This window comes from Pangasianodon hypophthalmus, chromosome 6 (assembly GCF_027358585.1).
Source record: "Pangasianodon hypophthalmus isolate fPanHyp1 chromosome 6, fPanHyp1.pri, whole genome shotgun sequence".
NCBI classification, from domain to species: Eukaryota; Metazoa; Chordata; class Actinopteri; order Siluriformes; family Pangasiidae; genus Pangasianodon; species Pangasianodon hypophthalmus.
Genome location: NC_069715.1, coordinates 30,759,005 through 30,775,975, shown reverse-complemented (window position 1 = coordinate 30,775,975; position 16,971 = coordinate 30,759,005). Strand labels below are relative to the sequence as shown.

At 39.5% G+C, this 16,971-nt stretch overlaps 1 protein-coding gene across 1 annotated transcript in view; it reads right to left on the bottom strand.

The window, feature by feature from the left end:
- Positions 1-16,971, bottom strand: part of vwf (von Willebrand factor) — a 37,154-nt gene that overhangs the window by 10,234 nt on the left and 9,949 nt on the right. The window contains exons 16-36 of the mRNA XM_034305152.2: positions 16,051-16,291; positions 14,880-14,974; positions 13,934-14,088; positions 13,323-13,426; positions 12,568-12,706; positions 12,149-12,283; positions 11,887-12,033; positions 10,607-10,747; positions 10,407-10,505; positions 8,570-8,726; positions 7,723-7,878; positions 7,081-7,216; positions 5,323-6,776; positions 4,491-4,601; positions 3,889-4,032; positions 2,898-3,041; positions 2,636-2,800; positions 2,487-2,533; positions 1,310-1,487; positions 1,009-1,223; positions 226-415 (exon numbers count right to left, since the gene is read on the bottom strand). Of these exons, the coding sequence (XP_034161043.2) occupies positions 226-415; positions 1,009-1,223; positions 1,310-1,487; positions 2,487-2,533; positions 2,636-2,800; positions 2,898-3,041; positions 3,889-4,032; positions 4,491-4,601; positions 5,323-6,776; positions 7,081-7,216; positions 7,723-7,878; positions 8,570-8,726; positions 10,407-10,505; positions 10,607-10,747; positions 11,887-12,033; positions 12,149-12,283; positions 12,568-12,706; positions 13,323-13,426; positions 13,934-14,088; positions 14,880-14,974; positions 16,051-16,291 (4,353 nt within the window). The remainder of the gene's footprint in view (positions 1-225; positions 416-1,008; positions 1,224-1,309; positions 1,488-2,486; positions 2,534-2,635; positions 2,801-2,897; positions 3,042-3,888; positions 4,033-4,490; positions 4,602-5,322; positions 6,777-7,080; positions 7,217-7,722; positions 7,879-8,569; positions 8,727-10,406; positions 10,506-10,606; positions 10,748-11,886; positions 12,034-12,148; positions 12,284-12,567; positions 12,707-13,322; positions 13,427-13,933; positions 14,089-14,879; positions 14,975-16,050; positions 16,292-16,971) is intronic.

The following is a 16,971-nucleotide window of genomic DNA, read 5'->3' as shown; positions in this document are numbered from 1 at the left end:
AGGAATACACCCTGGAGGTGACGCGAGTCCACAGCAGAGCACGATTAATACATTTAAATGAAGCCTAATCGTCTAATAGTGAATTGATGTATAGTTATAGTTATAGTTACGTTTTGAACATACTGTACAATATGACGTTAGTTCTGTTTTCTGACCCCTGAAACGCTAGGCTTGACCCTGTCTGTAACAGTGTACCAGCTCAGGAAAGTGTGTGTGTATATCTACCACAGATGCCGGTGGTGCTGGTTGCCATGGTGACATCGAGGCTGATGGTGAACTCGTTGCTGTGTGGAGTGAAGCTGAGGGTGAAGCCGTGCTTCTCCGAGCGTAGCTGATGAAGCAGAGCTCCAATCTGAGTGACGGCTACACCTCCTCGTCTGAAGGGTACTGGAGTAACCACACCGTCTACTGTCACCTACATCACACACACACACACACACACACAGCTCGAAAGCGTTCCTGATGTTCTGTGCCAGCCAATCATCATGCAGGATGCACACAGATTATACGCTCCATGGATGGCCACAGCCTCGGCCAATCTAAATCCACATGCCATTTACACTCTGACAGAAAAAAGCTCAGTACACCAATTTTGTTCCTGTTTCTATTTAAGTCTCACTGTACTCAGATTTTTTTCCATTTTCTTCTTAATTTGGTCTTGGCCAATCCCCGCCCACCAGCCAGCTCTCCTCTATCATATGACAGCTACCAATCGGGGAGGGTGAAGGCTAACATGTGCTTCCTCTGAGAAACGTGATGCATCTTTCGATCTGCTGCTCATGCTGCGTGACAGAGCGGCGTAACACACTCGGAGGAAAGCGCTATCCACCATCTTCCACATACAAGAGCTCACAGATGCCCATGATTGGCCAGTGTCCCTATGATTGACAGGGGAGAGCGAGTATGCCCCTCCCACCCAGACAGCACGGACAGTTTTGCTCTCTTGACTCTCAGCCACGGATGGCTGTGGCATCGTCAGGAGCTGAACTCTAGAGCGAACACTTTTACCTTCATATCATCTCCCAGCACCACACGAGTTCCACCTTCTCTCAGTTCCAGGCTCTTCATGCAGATCTGACTGGGTGAGTCCCGACATTTGGTCGTGTTAAGCACTAGCTCCGCCCCTCCTGATCGTAGCAGCGAATAGGAGCAGGAACCTTTCAGTTTCAGAGCCACGCCCCCAAACGACACCACGTGACTGGTGGAGCTGCCGATACACATACCTGCAGCAGGTACAATCTATCAGACAATGCAATACTTTCATCTTTGCAGTGTGTGTGTGTGTGTGTGTGTGTGTGTGTGTCCTCACAGGGGCAGGCCCAGGTACAGCCGCAGGTCTGGTTCACTTTTATAGCATGGAGGTTGTTTTTGCAGGTCGGAGGCTCCAGTCTCTCACAGTTCACTCTGTGGCTCTGCAGGGTCACGACCCCGGACGGGTTACAGAGCAACGAGTGACAGCCATCTGCTAACAGCCACGTCTCTCCAGGCTAACACACACACACACACACACACACACACACACGCACACACACACACGGATTAAACAAAAACGTTCTCATGTCTGTCACTGATGAATTTTGAAAAGGAGACACTCAATAATCCAGTTCTATTAATCCTATGTGTTATATAAAATAATAATAATAATAATAATAATAATAATAATAATAATAATAATAATAATAATAATAAACATGCATCAGTCCACTATTGACAACATTTTATTTCACCTTTTCAAGATTTTATTTAATCAGAAAAATTAATCCGAAATTACTCAATTGATACTTATTACTTGAATGTTAAACTAACACTTGGTATTTATTCAATACAACAAAGAAATAAACGCACAATTACTGAGACAGCAAACTGACCGTTTAGGTAATTATTTAACTCAATCGGAAAAAAATGTAGCCTATAGAATATAGAATTTAACAAAAATGTAGAACTGATGAAATCAAAAACAGTTCTTGGTAGTGGACTCAGACTTTACTTGCTGTATTCACAAAAAAAAGAATAAATTACTTGAGTAAAATGAGTAAATTTAGATGTAAAGCAACTGCTAAAGAAGAACAATGTTTTAATCAGTAGTCAGCATCAACCTCCTTTAATGTGTCATTCTTTAATAAATAAAAAAATGTAATTGCTGGTAAGTTGCTGTGGTGTAAGAGGAATAAAACACTTGGGGTTGTGCTGTTAGAGGAAAATAATCAACGCTCAGAGTGGTAACAGTAACTTCGCTTCATCACACCACGCTGTCACTCAGTAATTTACTGTAACACACACAGTGTTTGTTACTTAATTACTTTATGTTTATCTTAAGATTTCTGTTGCTTTAGTAGAGATTTTAGGTTTTTAACTGTAGGTGTGAAGCTGAGAATCTGGTGTGTTGTGATGAAGTCGAGGCTTTAATGAAGTGATGATGGTGTTTGTTAGGTTTAAGGTGTTTGAAGTTCAGAAGTAGGAGGTGATGTGTTTAAAACTCATCTCACCTTCCTCTCCTTTCCATCATCATCCACACACACTCCAGGAGGACCAGCTGAGGAACATCATCATCATCATCATCATCATCATCATCACCATCATTTTCATTTCATACCTTGTGTGTGTGTGTGTGTGTGTGTGTGTGTGTGTGTCTCACCCCTGCAGAGTTTGTCAGTGAACGATCGGTCCAGCGTTACCATGGCGAGCAGGTCGTTAGTGCTCCTCAGCTCTATGATGTTCTCTTGTGTGTGTGGGCCAGCGAGCATGATCAGCTCGTTCCTATCGTACTGCCTGCCCAATCCGATGGGGAAAACTGATACACCTGGATTACACACACACACACACACACACACACCTGGATTACAAACGAGTCATGAATTAACCTGCTTCAATATAAAAACAAGCTTAAAGTCACATACCAGCAGTAAGAGCCTCGTTTGCAGGCTCCTGCACCGAGTCCATCGACCTGTCAGTCACCAGCATCACCACCACCTTGGCCACGCCCATCCGGGCCCCACTTGCAGAGGAAATGGAGCTCTGAACAGCCAATCGTAATGCAGCACCTAAATAAAGCCACAATAACGCTTCAACAGACGAGAAAACAACAACAACAACAACAACAGCAACAACAATTTACATCTCATTTGAATGAAATCTAAATGAAGTGTAGTGTTTAATCACAACAACGATTAACAAGCTTAATAACACAATCGTAATTATTACAATTATTCAATTCCCAATTCAATAACAAAATCTTATTAATTTTTTTAATTTTATCATTTTATATCAACATTAAATACTACTCTTTGCTCCTGTTGCTGATTTTCAGTCACATTATTTCAGTATATTATTTAAATCCTGAATATAAAACATTTATTAAATTCAGTAATCAATATTAATTGATTAATTGATTACATTCGATATTTATCCAATCAATTATTTAATAATTATTTAATAATCAATTAATATTAATTACTGAATTTAATTGAATTCAATAATTAATATAATTATAATTAATGCTGAATAATTAATACATGATTTAATGCATAAGTCAAATAAAATGATATTATTAACTTTAGCTGAACTTAAATATCACATCAACAATTACTGTATGTTTAATTAATTAATAACAATTTGGTCATAATTATAGTATAATTAAATTATAATTAGAAAAGTATTCATATAGACTACATAGGTCCTGAATTTGATTTTCATTAGTTTTTTAAAATAATGTTTGTTTTATAAAATTCTTCTTGACATAATATTTTATCTTTAAATAGAAATGTAGGACAGATAAACCTCAGTACTGGACTTTTGGACTGTTATGATCCCTAAAACATTTCAGTGCAGCTCTGACACATTCTTAAATCCTGCTATTTGTTGTGTTCTGTCTTTGTGTGGAGCAAATACCCAGTTTTGGTGAATTATCTGCTTTGCTATGTAATTTATCCACCAGCTGAAGAAGGTTTTCTGTGTTCTGTGCATCTCTCCAGCTCACAGGCTCCACGGGTTTCTCGCCGTACAGCGCCACCGCTACCTGAGTTCCGTCACGGCCTGAAACACAAACACACGCTCACAGCAACACTGGAATATACTGGACGTGTGTAACGTGCTTGAATGAGATGCAGGACACAAACAGCTAAAACAATGCTAAAACAATGATCATGGCCGTGGTCCATAAAGGAAGGTCCATAATCAAAAACAAAAACACGAGCAGAGAATTAAAACCCAGAAACACAGAACTCAGTTTAAATAGACACACTAATAACACAATTAACACAATCAGGTAACACACCAGTGACAGGACAGGGGCGGAGACAAGACAGAAACCAAAACAAAGTCACATGACCATAACAAACAAAAACAAAACAGTGGACTGAGGAACGAGCCACACACCTGAGAGGTGACACTCGTGCCGATATGCAGTGTAAAGTGTTTAATGTGTTTCTGTGCATGCATTCAAGTTCAAATAATAATATTATATAAATTATATAAAAATAAAATCTGCTCACTGATATGACTGTTCCTTATAAAGGATTTAACGAATGTTTTCAGGTCCTCAAACTGATCACCCGAAGTGGCTCTGAGCAAAAATAGGACATCCATAGGCTTGGAGCAGGGCACTGAAACACACACACACACACACACACACACACTTTTATCTTTTACTCATTTCCAAATAAAATTCAAAAAATAGCTGATATAAAAGAAGTTGGAGTCAGTTATAAAGTTAAAAAGTGGACGTACGAGTTATTATAAACTGTTTATATCACATTCCAAAAGAGGGATGAAAATGTTTGAATTAATATTATTTTGTTTTTTTCATTATTATTCATTATTATCTTTGACCATTTTTGTTATTTAAAGTAAATTAATTTCATTTTTGTCATAAGAAGGGTGTACAGACTTTTGCACTCAACTATGTATCATAACTGCTAGCTATTATTAGCATTTGTTGAGTCTGCATTGTTAGCGCTATTAGCATGCTAGATTAGCGATGTATAGCTCTTGTTACTTAGCTGTAGTCAGTTTTCTGGTGGAAGGGTGCACTAATTTTTTAGCATCCATAAATGCCTAGAATGTGTGTTTTTTTTTTTTTTTACAATAGTGACTCATTTTTGTGCTTTTACCTTAATTGTTTGAATAATTATGAGTTTACTTTATACTTAAAAAAGTAAAGAAAGTAAAAAAGTAATTTTAAAGTGTACTTGAATTGTGCTTGAATCTGTAACCTGAGTAACATTTTTGTGTGCTTCTACCTCCTCTGGAGGAATAAAAATAAAAAAATAAACTGTATGACCATTTTAAAAGAAGGTGAGATGCTGTTGTAGTGTGTGTTCTGACCTGAAGGGGGCAGCGTCGCTCTGGGTGGCAGCTCAGGCTTAACCAGCCCTTTTACTGTCCTGCTGATGTTGACCAGCAGGGGTCCCAGTTTTATCAGCTGCTTTGTATCATTCAACATGATTGGTGCGTGAGGGAAACTCAGTAGCTCAAGATCCATCTCCCGCACGCGAGGACCGATCCCGATGGGGAATATCTTTGTGTGGGTGGAGTTTGGTGGCCTCTGGATCACATCAGTGGGTGGATTTTGGGTTATGAGGAACACCATCTGGTCTGGAGAGCGACTTGGCGCCTCGGTGGTGATGGACTCGTAGACGGAGCGGATGGCGTGGCCCGTGTTGATCTGCTCGCCACCTCGGAAGCGGATCTGCTGCAGTTTGTGCAGGAGGTGCTCCCGTTGCAGCAGCTCCATTCGGCTGATCTCCACGGTAACCGTGAAGGAATACTGCATCACCGTGACGCGGTATTTCTCCTCGTCTTGCTGCTCAAATGAGGCCAGGACGTCAGCGAGTGCATCTCGGGTGCGATTGAAACTATCTTCGCCAACGCTATCTGACCCCTCTAGCAGGATGATGATGTCATGCAAGGTCACGGTAGAAGGAGGAAAAGTAGTTCCAGGGCTGAGGATGCTGGGAAATGGAGTCATAATGGCAGCGGTTGGAGGAACGGTGGCAGGCACTGTGCTGAGACGGACTGCCACAGGACTGGTGGTGGTGCTAGTGGCAGAAGTCTTTGTGGGTTTCTGGGTGGTTGGTTTCTTTGGAGGTTCAGGGTCCAACCCCAAGGTGCAGAGGTAATCGGTAATATCCAAAGCTCGGGTATCCAACTCTGCTGCGCTGCTCAGAACATACGCCCGACTACTAGGCGTGGCTTTTGTAATTTCATTGATCTGCGCCATGTTGACGTCAGGCCCCAGAGCAATGCTGAGAACTGTGATGTCTTTCTTCTTCAGCAGGCGCTGAGTAGCACGCATGGGCCGGGGGTTTTTACTAGCCGTCAACAAAATAGCAACACGACCCGCGTGTTCTCGCTTGTTCTTGTCGTAAATATAAACCGACAGATACTTGATGGCTTCGTCCATAAAGGCAACGTCGCCGCCGCTGTAGTGCATATCACGCACCATTTTCTTGAAGATCCACTTCTGCACCTGCATATTGTAGCTCTTCACTCCAGAATGGAAGAGGAGCACCGTGGCCCGGGTGTGTGCCGAGCCCATCCGGAAACGTTCCACCACACCCAGGATGAAGAGCTTGACCAAGCTGAAATCTTCCTCGCTGAGAGATGAAGAGCCGTCCACCAGGAAGGCCAGGTCCATCGCTCGATCACAGGCGTCCTCCGGCACCGGTGTGGAGAAGGGAAATGGCGTGGGCGTGGTGAAACTGGTAACAGGGCTCAGTGTGGAGGCGGGGCCAGAGAGAGGACATGGACCACACGTCAAAGTGTTCTCCTCACAGTGACTGAAATGCAAGCGGACAGCATGCTAAGCTAGCAGTATTTACATTTGACAAAAAAAATTATTTCCTTCTTCAGTCTGCATTTTCTATCCCTGAATTTTTTCAGGTTTAAAGGCAAGCACTTGTGTTTAAAAAACCCACCTCAGGAAAAACTTCTACTCAAGAAAAATCTCATAAACGTGAACTTCATGTAGATGATTTTAATAATCTGAATGATGCCTCCAGTAAATGGACTTGACTTTCCCCACATAACACAATCCTGATGTAACATTAGACACTGAGTAAGACCCTAGGCAATAGGACATACCATATCTGACAGAGATGGGGGTCATCGTGATTGAGAATGATCTGCTTTCCATGTGAAATTCGTTCTCCGCCGTGCATGCACACCTGACACTGAGACGGATCCACACAGCGCTGCAGAACCTCGTCTAAGACCTGACCTGAAGGGGAGAGAAATCATAATCTGGTGAAACGTAGTGACAGTGAGGCTGTTTGTCCAAAACAAGAAGTGGCCTCAACTAGAACCTTGTGGTTCTCCTTCTCTTCTGGTTCATCAGTTTATATCACATACCAGCAAAAAAGCTGATGAAACACCAAGACAAAAAACATCTGCAGCATGACGAAAGTTTCAGCGTTTGATGAAAATATGACAAAACTAAGTTATATTGTAGGGATGTTATCAAGTTACACCCCAAATGATCCAAAAATAAATAAAAAATAACAGATTTCTGTTCTCTTATTCTGTGTTCTTGTGGTTATAAAGTAAATAAAAACATTTGGACTTCGTTTCGGTGAAATGTATGTTTTCTGAAAGTTGAGGTGACTGAGAGCTTTTCTGGTGCTGTTAGTTTCTGTGTTTTGTGCAGTGGTAAAGGGTTTGTGTGACAGTTCTGTGTAAACATGCATGTAGATGAACTGTAGATGTTTTTTTCCGTGTGGTTGGTACCTGGTGGGCAGGAGGCGTGGCAGCCCTCGACGCAGCTGCTGGGGCAGTTTAAGGGTTCTGGATGCTGGCACGTTACAGGACAGGCTTTTCCACAGGCGTTAAAGCGCCACTCACACTCCAAACCTGCGTCCTTATTCAGCTCCTCACAGCTCAGAGCTGAAACACATCATCACTCAGATCACACACCAGCGAGCGACAAAGCGACAGACGAGCGTTCGTTTTCTACGTATGTGCACGACATGATGATGACATTTCAGTGAAATTCAATTTGAGGGTTTCTCAGTTCCATGCAAATTAGCGACTATGATGCTGTAAAGCAACAAATCCAGATGATTGGCTCGAATGATTCCTCAGGCCAATCCTACAGCGTGTGTGGTCCGATGTTTCTTCAGTTCCCAGCTCACAAATGCAATTAGTTCCCATTTAATATTTGCTGCAAAAATTGGAAGAAAAACTTATAAGCATAGACTCATCTTATTCTGTCATATACGACCTCTCATTAAAAGTGTATAGAGATGTTACGAAGAAAAATAAAGCTTGGGAAGGAAGTAGCAGAGATCACTGGTGCCTCTGATGAGTGTATGTAGCTAGTACAGATAGCTTGCTTTGCTAATCTAATCTAAGAACCAGGCTTTTATGAACCTGTATGACATTATTAGCCAGTGACATAAACTTCTGCTATGTTTCTTTCACCTGTAAGGAAAAATCAGCTGCCCTTGTGGGTTAAATTGGTATAACGCTCTAATTTTTAGCCAATAGATTCCAATGTTTTTTTTTAATCATCATCGCTTTACTGCACCATAGTTACAGGTTCTCCATCTGTTCTAGATCAGGACATTGGACTCACGGCACAGATCGTTGGACCTCCACTCCACTACCACTCCCCTCTGAGCGCACTCGTGAGCGTAGGCTGCCACGGCGTCACAGAAACAAGCGCAGTCTCCGACAGACGAACACGAGCATGTGTCATACGTGCAGATCTCCCAGAATGGCTCAGGATCCACCTGAGAGACACACAGAACCCTGGTGAGATAACGTTCTGCTTGGGATTAAATGAATAAAATGTTCACTAAATGTGGAACAAAAAGTCAAAAATGTTACAAATTATGTTCAGATATTTTGACCTGAGAGTGAAGAGGTGAATATACAGTTCTACAAATGTGCATGAGATATTATTTATAATCGATCGTGCGATTTTCATTGCAGTCACTTAATCTTCATCTCCAACCAGAGAAACGAAAAGTAAGAAAAAAAGTTCACTTTGGATTTCAGGAGGAAGCCCAGACATGTGAAGGTTTTTTTTTAAATTATTCTTTTTAGTATTGATCTTGTTGAGGTGTGTGTTTTCCTGAGAAAACCCTTCAGAGAGTGAAACTTTGATTTTCTAAAATACGTGTCTGAAAACTACAGGCTTCCCTGAACTGCATGTTTCTCAATCAGAAGTAAAGTTTTAGAATTATAAAGTCTGGTGAAAAGAGAGAAAATTACATTTTAAAGATTCACCAACGATATGTTGTCAAAAAGCAGCAATTATCATATAAATAAAACAAAAATAAATAAAAACAGCTATAAAATATTAAACATGCCTATTTATGATGGGAAACAGGTAATCATTTTGATTATAAACATATCCACATCAGGGATTTGACAAACCGAAGTCTCATCGCTGCAGATCGCTCTTACATCAGTGTGGAAATAATTTCTGATTAATTCTATTCTCTCGTCTGAGAAACTTTAAAGTAAACAACAACAACAACAACGTGATGCTTCCAGGGTTTTCTTCCCTCCTCCGATTACAGCCACGCCCAGAGTACAGCCACACCCAGAGTACAACCACGCCCAGAGTACAGCCTAACAGCTTTCACTGAGCACATATAAGATCAACACATTGAAGGTTTTGCTTTTCTGTGTGGCACGTTGTCTTCGTGTCCCCGTGACATCTGACGGGTTTGCAGATGGTCCTCAGTCAGAGTTTTCAGATTGATGCATCGATTTAAAAAGCAATCATCAAAATGAATCATCAACAATCATAATTTTTTTAATTGAATTATTATTATTGATTAGAATTGACTATAAACTGATGATTATAGATTATAATTCCTTATAAATCTGTAAGTATATAAAAAAATAATTTGCCTAGAACTCTTAAAATAGTCCTTCTGTACGTCATCATTATTTGTGAATTAATTTTCACAAATACTCCAGATTCCTAACAAAGTTAGTCACATATTGATGGGAGAATAAGAAATCCAATCATATCGTATTGGATCAGATTTAGTGCGATGGTCAAATATTAAATTGTTGCCTTATAAATGTGGTGTTTTATATCATTTTTCAGCACAGATATGTGACCGTTATAAATGAAACTATAAATGAACTAACATCCTTCTTGAAAACTGAGCTGTGAATAAATAAAAATACTTGTTTTATAATTCAAACAAAATAACAAAAAACCCTGCTCTTTGTGACAATACTCAATAAGTTTATAATAATAATAATAATCATAATAATAATAATAATAATAATAATAATAATAATAATAATATTTCCTAAAAATAATGCAAGATGTGATGTTTATGTTCTGGATGATCTTGCAGACTTTAACGGGTTAAAAAATATATATTTTTAAAACTGTATTTTGTTATAAAATCAGAAGAGCGTGTGTGAGTGTGTGTGATACTGACCACACTGTTACACTCCCTGAAGGGGGCGCTGCTGAGCACACGACACGACTGCTCCACTGTCACCAGTTTCACCATGTCAGTGTTGCACTCAGAGGGCACCTACACACACACACACACACACACACACAAATACATTTACACACACTCGTACAGTATATAAGCATATTTCTGTAGTTTACGGCGCTGTGAGAACTCGTCACCTGAACAGCGTCGGCGCAGCTCGGTCGAACCTTCCACGAGTTTCCAAAATCTACAGGATCCACCTCCATCTGATTATTACTGCTCAACAGGTCATTATTCTGACTGCCATCAAAGTTACCACACAGACCACAAACCTTGCTCTGAAACACACACACACACACACACACACACATTATAGCAAATTTCATTACTCCTTTCATGAAGTCTTCAGTTACATTTACATTTATGGCATTTGGCAGAAGCTCTTATCCAGAGCGACTTACAATAGTGCTTTGAAGTCTATCAAAAATACATTCTGATACTGGCTCGCTAGGTCACAAACTAGGAATACCATCAGTCCAGTTAAAGGTGTTTGTGTATAAATGAAGCTGTAAACGTGTCGAATCGCTGCTTTCAGAGGTGGAACTACTTTTTCAGAGGGAGGAGTTTGTGGTAGTTGTGTGTCTCTGATGGCGTATGGATTCCACAAAACCTTCAGGAAAGTGTAAAGGAGCCGGAGCTACTTTTTACTCTATTGCTGCAGTGTGTGAAAGTTACAGATAAAAGATAAAAGTCCATAAGAACAGCTTTGGGAAGATTTTCTCTCACGTCCGTCTCATCTGAACACCGACACTGTTCCTGTGGAACGGCTGCACGTTTACATTTCTGTTTTACAGTCGAGGGATTTAAATATTTATGGCTATATTCTAAGTCAGCGACTTAAGTCAGTATTTCGGTTACGCGTATTCAGAATCGGGTTACGCAGCTGCTTAGGCCAGTTTTCTGGATGTTGATTCTGATTTCTTCGTATTCTAGGAAAAAGATGTCATGTACGGCAATTAATAAGAAAGTGTGCATGTAAAGTTTTCTAGTGTCTACATCTTAACTAAAACAGATGAGTGGCAGCTTTTAATGTCTAACGTTAGGTAAGTGGAACACACGCTGAGAGGTTTCACACGCTAATGAACTCAAAACCTTCTCCATTTACTGTGACAGAAAGCGAGGAGAGAGTACTAATCTGAGATGGAGGAAGGGGCGGGGCTAAAATACACAAATCTGAGATGGAGGAAGGGGGGTGGAGCTAAAATATACAAATCTGAAATGGAGGAAGGGGGCGGGGCTAAAATATACAAAATGTGTAAAGATTGAGAGGTTTGGATTTTATTCTTTTCTCAGTACAAGTAAACAAGTTTTCTGTGTTAATCACACTCACTACAAATACAGTAGACAGAGATTAGAGTGAAATAACAATGAGGTGTACCTTAAATGTGTGTGTGTGTGTGTGTGTGCTGTGCATTACCCTGTAAACACTGTTGATCTGCAGTATAATGCGAGTCCCCATGTCCCAGGTGAGAGAAATGTGTTTTCCAAGGAGAATGATGTAATAAAGTCCAGAACGTACGATCTCAACTTCCGTCTCCTTCATCACCGGCCTCCTCATCTTCACCTGCAGTTACACAACATTAGTATATATGTATACTAACATTACTAACATATATATATATACACAGAGAAGTGTGTGTGTGAGAGAGAGAGAGAGAGAGAGAGAGAGAGTGAGAGACCTCTCCTTTCTCCATGGTGATCAGTCCTCCCATGTAAAACACGCTGATGCTCTTACTGCACCTGTTACCTACGACCCCACAGGCCGAGTTTTCCACCAGCACCCGGAATGTTCCATCCACACCGTTACAGTAATCCTACACAGAGACATGTTAATTATCCAACGTTTCCCTTACGCAAAAATCACGTACATTCCACGTGTGATGATAAATGAATCGTGTAAAAAAAATCGCAGGAAAATAAATGATTCATGGGAAACATTCACATATAAAAAAGCGTGAAACACAGTGTATGAAGTTCGTGTGACTTTTCTGTAAGACTTAAAGAAAATAAAACACCCACCGACACACACACACACACACACACACACACACACACACACACACACACACACACACATGAACGGATGTATGTGACTAACCTGAGCGAGGATATACTGACAGCGTCCTGGGAATGAGAATTTCAGTCCATCAAAGCTGATGTAGTGCGACTCTCCGACAGTCCGACACACACCGTCACACACTCGCTGAGTGCACTTCCACTGCCGGCCTTCACACACACTGTCACATCACGACACAGTCACACATCAAACACAATGCACACTGAGACACTTTATTATTTATATATGTTTCTATAGTAACAGTTCATTTGTACAGCAGATGCTCCACATAAACAGATTAAAAAATCTATGATATGCTGAAGTTTTCTGTCATTTATTTAACATTTATGGAAGGAGTCTCCAGTGTCAGCGCTTTGTAACAGTCAGAGATAAAGTTGTCAAGTTTTCCGACATCCTCAGGAGAGAGGAGTTTACACTTCTTTGTGGTTTTTCTGTAACATGACAAGCTGCATTTGTTTTTTTGTCTTATTAACTTGAAGAGAGAGAATAATGAGAGGCTGGTGAGGGATCGAGTGTTTACAGCTGCTATAACGTAAGCGACAACAGGAACTAACCTGTTTCGACATTCCACAACATTAAATGTAACTATAAATGGGTAAAAAGTATGATGCATTGTTTGTTAATAAATAAAAAAATTGCGATCGCTGGTTAATTTGCAGTGGTGTAAGGGGAATAAAACTCTTGAGGACTAATAATCTTCCATTACGTCTCATCATTCTGCTGCTACATTCACAGGTAAACACTGTAGGTGTGGCAGGTGGGACGGTGGTTATTACCAGGTGTTGCAGTCGATGTTAATACTCTGTCCTGGAGCGTAAGCGTGGTTGTTATGGAAACACGGACACTGGTCTGGAGGAATGCAGTTTCTTCTGTAACGAACCTGCAGAACATCAGGGAAAATATTCCTTAAATCGCAGTATAGACTGTCATTATCACACCTTAAACACACACACACACACACACACACACACGTACCATCCCAGCAGGACACACACACACACACACGTACCGTCCCAGCAGGACACACACACACGCACACGCACACACACACACACACACACACACACACACGTACCGTCCCAGCAGGACGGACACACACACACACACACACAAACACACACACGTACCGTCCCAGCAGGACACACGCACACACACACACACACACACACACACACACACACACACACGTACCGTCCCAGCAGGACGGACACACACACACACACACACAAACACACACACGTACCGTCCCAGCAGGACACACGCACACACACACACACACACACACACACACACGTACCGTCCCAGCAGGACGGACACACACACACACACACACACACAAACACACACACGTACCGTCCCAGCAGGACACACAAACACACACACGTACCGTCCCAGCAGGACACATACAGCCGGAGATACAGCCCTGGCTCACACACTCCAGATCTAAGTTCTGGCATGTTTTCGCACATTCGATGCCCACATCCCTCGAACTCTCACACTCGAACCTGTCCAGCGGTACTGGACAGGAGAGAGACCGCCGCTCTGCACACACACACACACACACACACACACACACAAACACAAATGTGAAGCAAATGCATTCATATCTACCATGAATAAGGAGACTCTGAAAAATACATTTATATTAACACATAATAAGACAATAATTTTTTTCATTAACATTACTATTTCTATTATTATTACGATTACCACTACTACCATTCCTACTACCATTACTACTACCATTACTACTACCTTTACTACTACTAGTATGATTATTGCTGCTACTACAACCAACATTACTATTACTACTACTACTATTATTGCTTCTACTACTACCATTATTACTACCATTACTATTAATACCACTACTATTACTACTACTACCATTTTACTACTATTACTACCATTATTACTACCATTACTATTAATACCACTACTATTACTACTATTATTACTACCATTACTATTAATACCACTACTACTACCATTATTACTACTATTACTATTAATACCACTACTACTACTACTACTTCTGCCATTATTACTACTATTACTACAATTATTACTACTACCATTACTATTAATACCACTACTACTACCATTATTACTACTATTAGTATTAATACTACTTAGTATTAATACTACTACCATTACTACTACTACTACTACTACTAATAATAATAATAATAATTTAGGACTGATGTAAGAACACATCGAGTGTGTGATGATGCTCAGGGTTAACAGTCCTGCCTCAGCTGAGTGAAGTGATGGAGGTTTTTCAGCAGATTCTCTGCCTGTGATTGACAGGTACACAAGTTCTCTACACGTACCTCGAGAAGGTGCAGGTTCATCAAAGAAGAGGTCTGACAGCCCAGAGGGAGGGAGATCACTGGAGCTGCAGCGCATGGAGCCGTTCTCACAGTAACTGTGTAACACACACACACACACACACACACACACACACACACACAGTGTTACTGCACTTTTTACAGGTTTTAGTACTCTCCTGATGTCATGTTTTAACTTGCAATCAGTTCAGTTTTCATTGTTAGCAATATTTTATAGCAGATATTGTGATAATAGATATTATACTCCATAGTTCTTTAAATAAATCCGATATCAGACATCAGACAGGATTTAATCAGACAGTAAATCAGATATTTCAGTGCAGTGTTTGTGTAACTCAGTGTTCATGCAGTTACACAATCTAACAACTAAAATAACACTTTAAAGATGTAAACAGATCCTCTGTCCAGGACAGTGTACAGTGTGTTGTTATTATTATTATTATTATTATTATTATTATTATTATTATTCAACATCATTCTGCAGTGAATTCACTCGCTTCCTCCAGCTGCTCTTGTTCTGATAATAAACTAAAACTAATGATGCACATAAATTAATTCAAGTCTTTTTATTTCACTTAGTATAAAAAATGTATTACTAGTGGATAAAGTTTTTTCTTTAATATTTGAACTTTTGAATTTTAGTGCAATGATTGTACTTTTAGCTTCATTAGTAATTATCTTTTTTTTTCTAGTTTTTTAGTCATTAACGATATTAATGTTTTATCATTTTAATTTTCATGAATAATATTTTCTCCTAGTTTTAGTTTTCATTAGTAATAATATTTTCTTCTAGTTTTAGTTTTCGTTAGCAACGGTAATTTTTTTTCTTATTGTTTTAGCTTTAATTAATGGATTTTCCTAGTTTTCATTTTTATTAAAGATCATTTTATTCTAGTTTTAGTTTTCATTCAACTATTCTGTTTTGTAATTTCAATTGTAATGAGTTTTAGTTTTCTTTAACAAGACTATAATTTCTTTCTAGATTTAACTTTCATTAATGCTCATTATTTTTGTAGGTTTAATTAACAGCAATAAAACACACACAGTACAAACAAACAAACAAACAAAAACAGGTATGCTGGTCAAATGCCTGGAATATTTGCATGTGTGCGTGTGTGTGTGTGTGTGTGTGTGTGCGTGTGTGTGTCCTCACCAGATGGAGTTGTGATCGGCGAACATGTCGCTGGGTTGGTAGATCTCGCCGTCGTAGTGACATGAGCAGTGTTCAGGTGATACACACTCGCCCGTGTCGCTCAGGTACAAACCCCGAGGACAGAAACAGCCCTCGTCACACACACTCACACACTCCACGTCCGGCACGGAGAGAGAGCGACACGTCTTATTACACACATTCCCACACACCTCGTACACCTGATCACCTGGACATGTCAGCTCTGAGAGCACACACACACACACACACACACACACAGAGGGAAATATAGATTTATACACTTTCTACATGACAAAAAATGTATTTTAAATCTTACAGTAGTATTTTTTTACCTTTATATTAATATAAATAAAAACAAAACAATTACTGTTAATATTATTAGTGTTGATATTAATATTTATAAAAATTATTGTTATTTATACGCAACACTAATTTATACATATACACTTATACATATCTCTGTTTTTTCACTCATGAAATTTAAGAACTTTGATATATAAAATATTATTTTTTACACTTTATTGTACTCCATAATGTGCAACAACAATCACTGATTGGTTTCATATTAATAAGCACCAGAAACTTTTTAGGCTTTTTTTCATCAATATTCTATTTAAAAATAATATTAATATTTATTAGAGAAACCAAAGTGCATTTATCCTGGTCCTTATTGGGAAATATTTAATCATTTTTATATTTTAAGGCATATTAATAAAGAAAATAAACAAAAGAGAAATGGTTTATTCCACATTTCTACTCATTTTGTGTAACGCAAACAAGTGAAATCATGCAGAGAGTTCTCAATTTACTACAATTCATTAATTAATTGATTAATACAATTAATTAGTCAATTAATTAATATTGTATTATAAAGAGTTCAATTATTAAATAATGTGATAAATT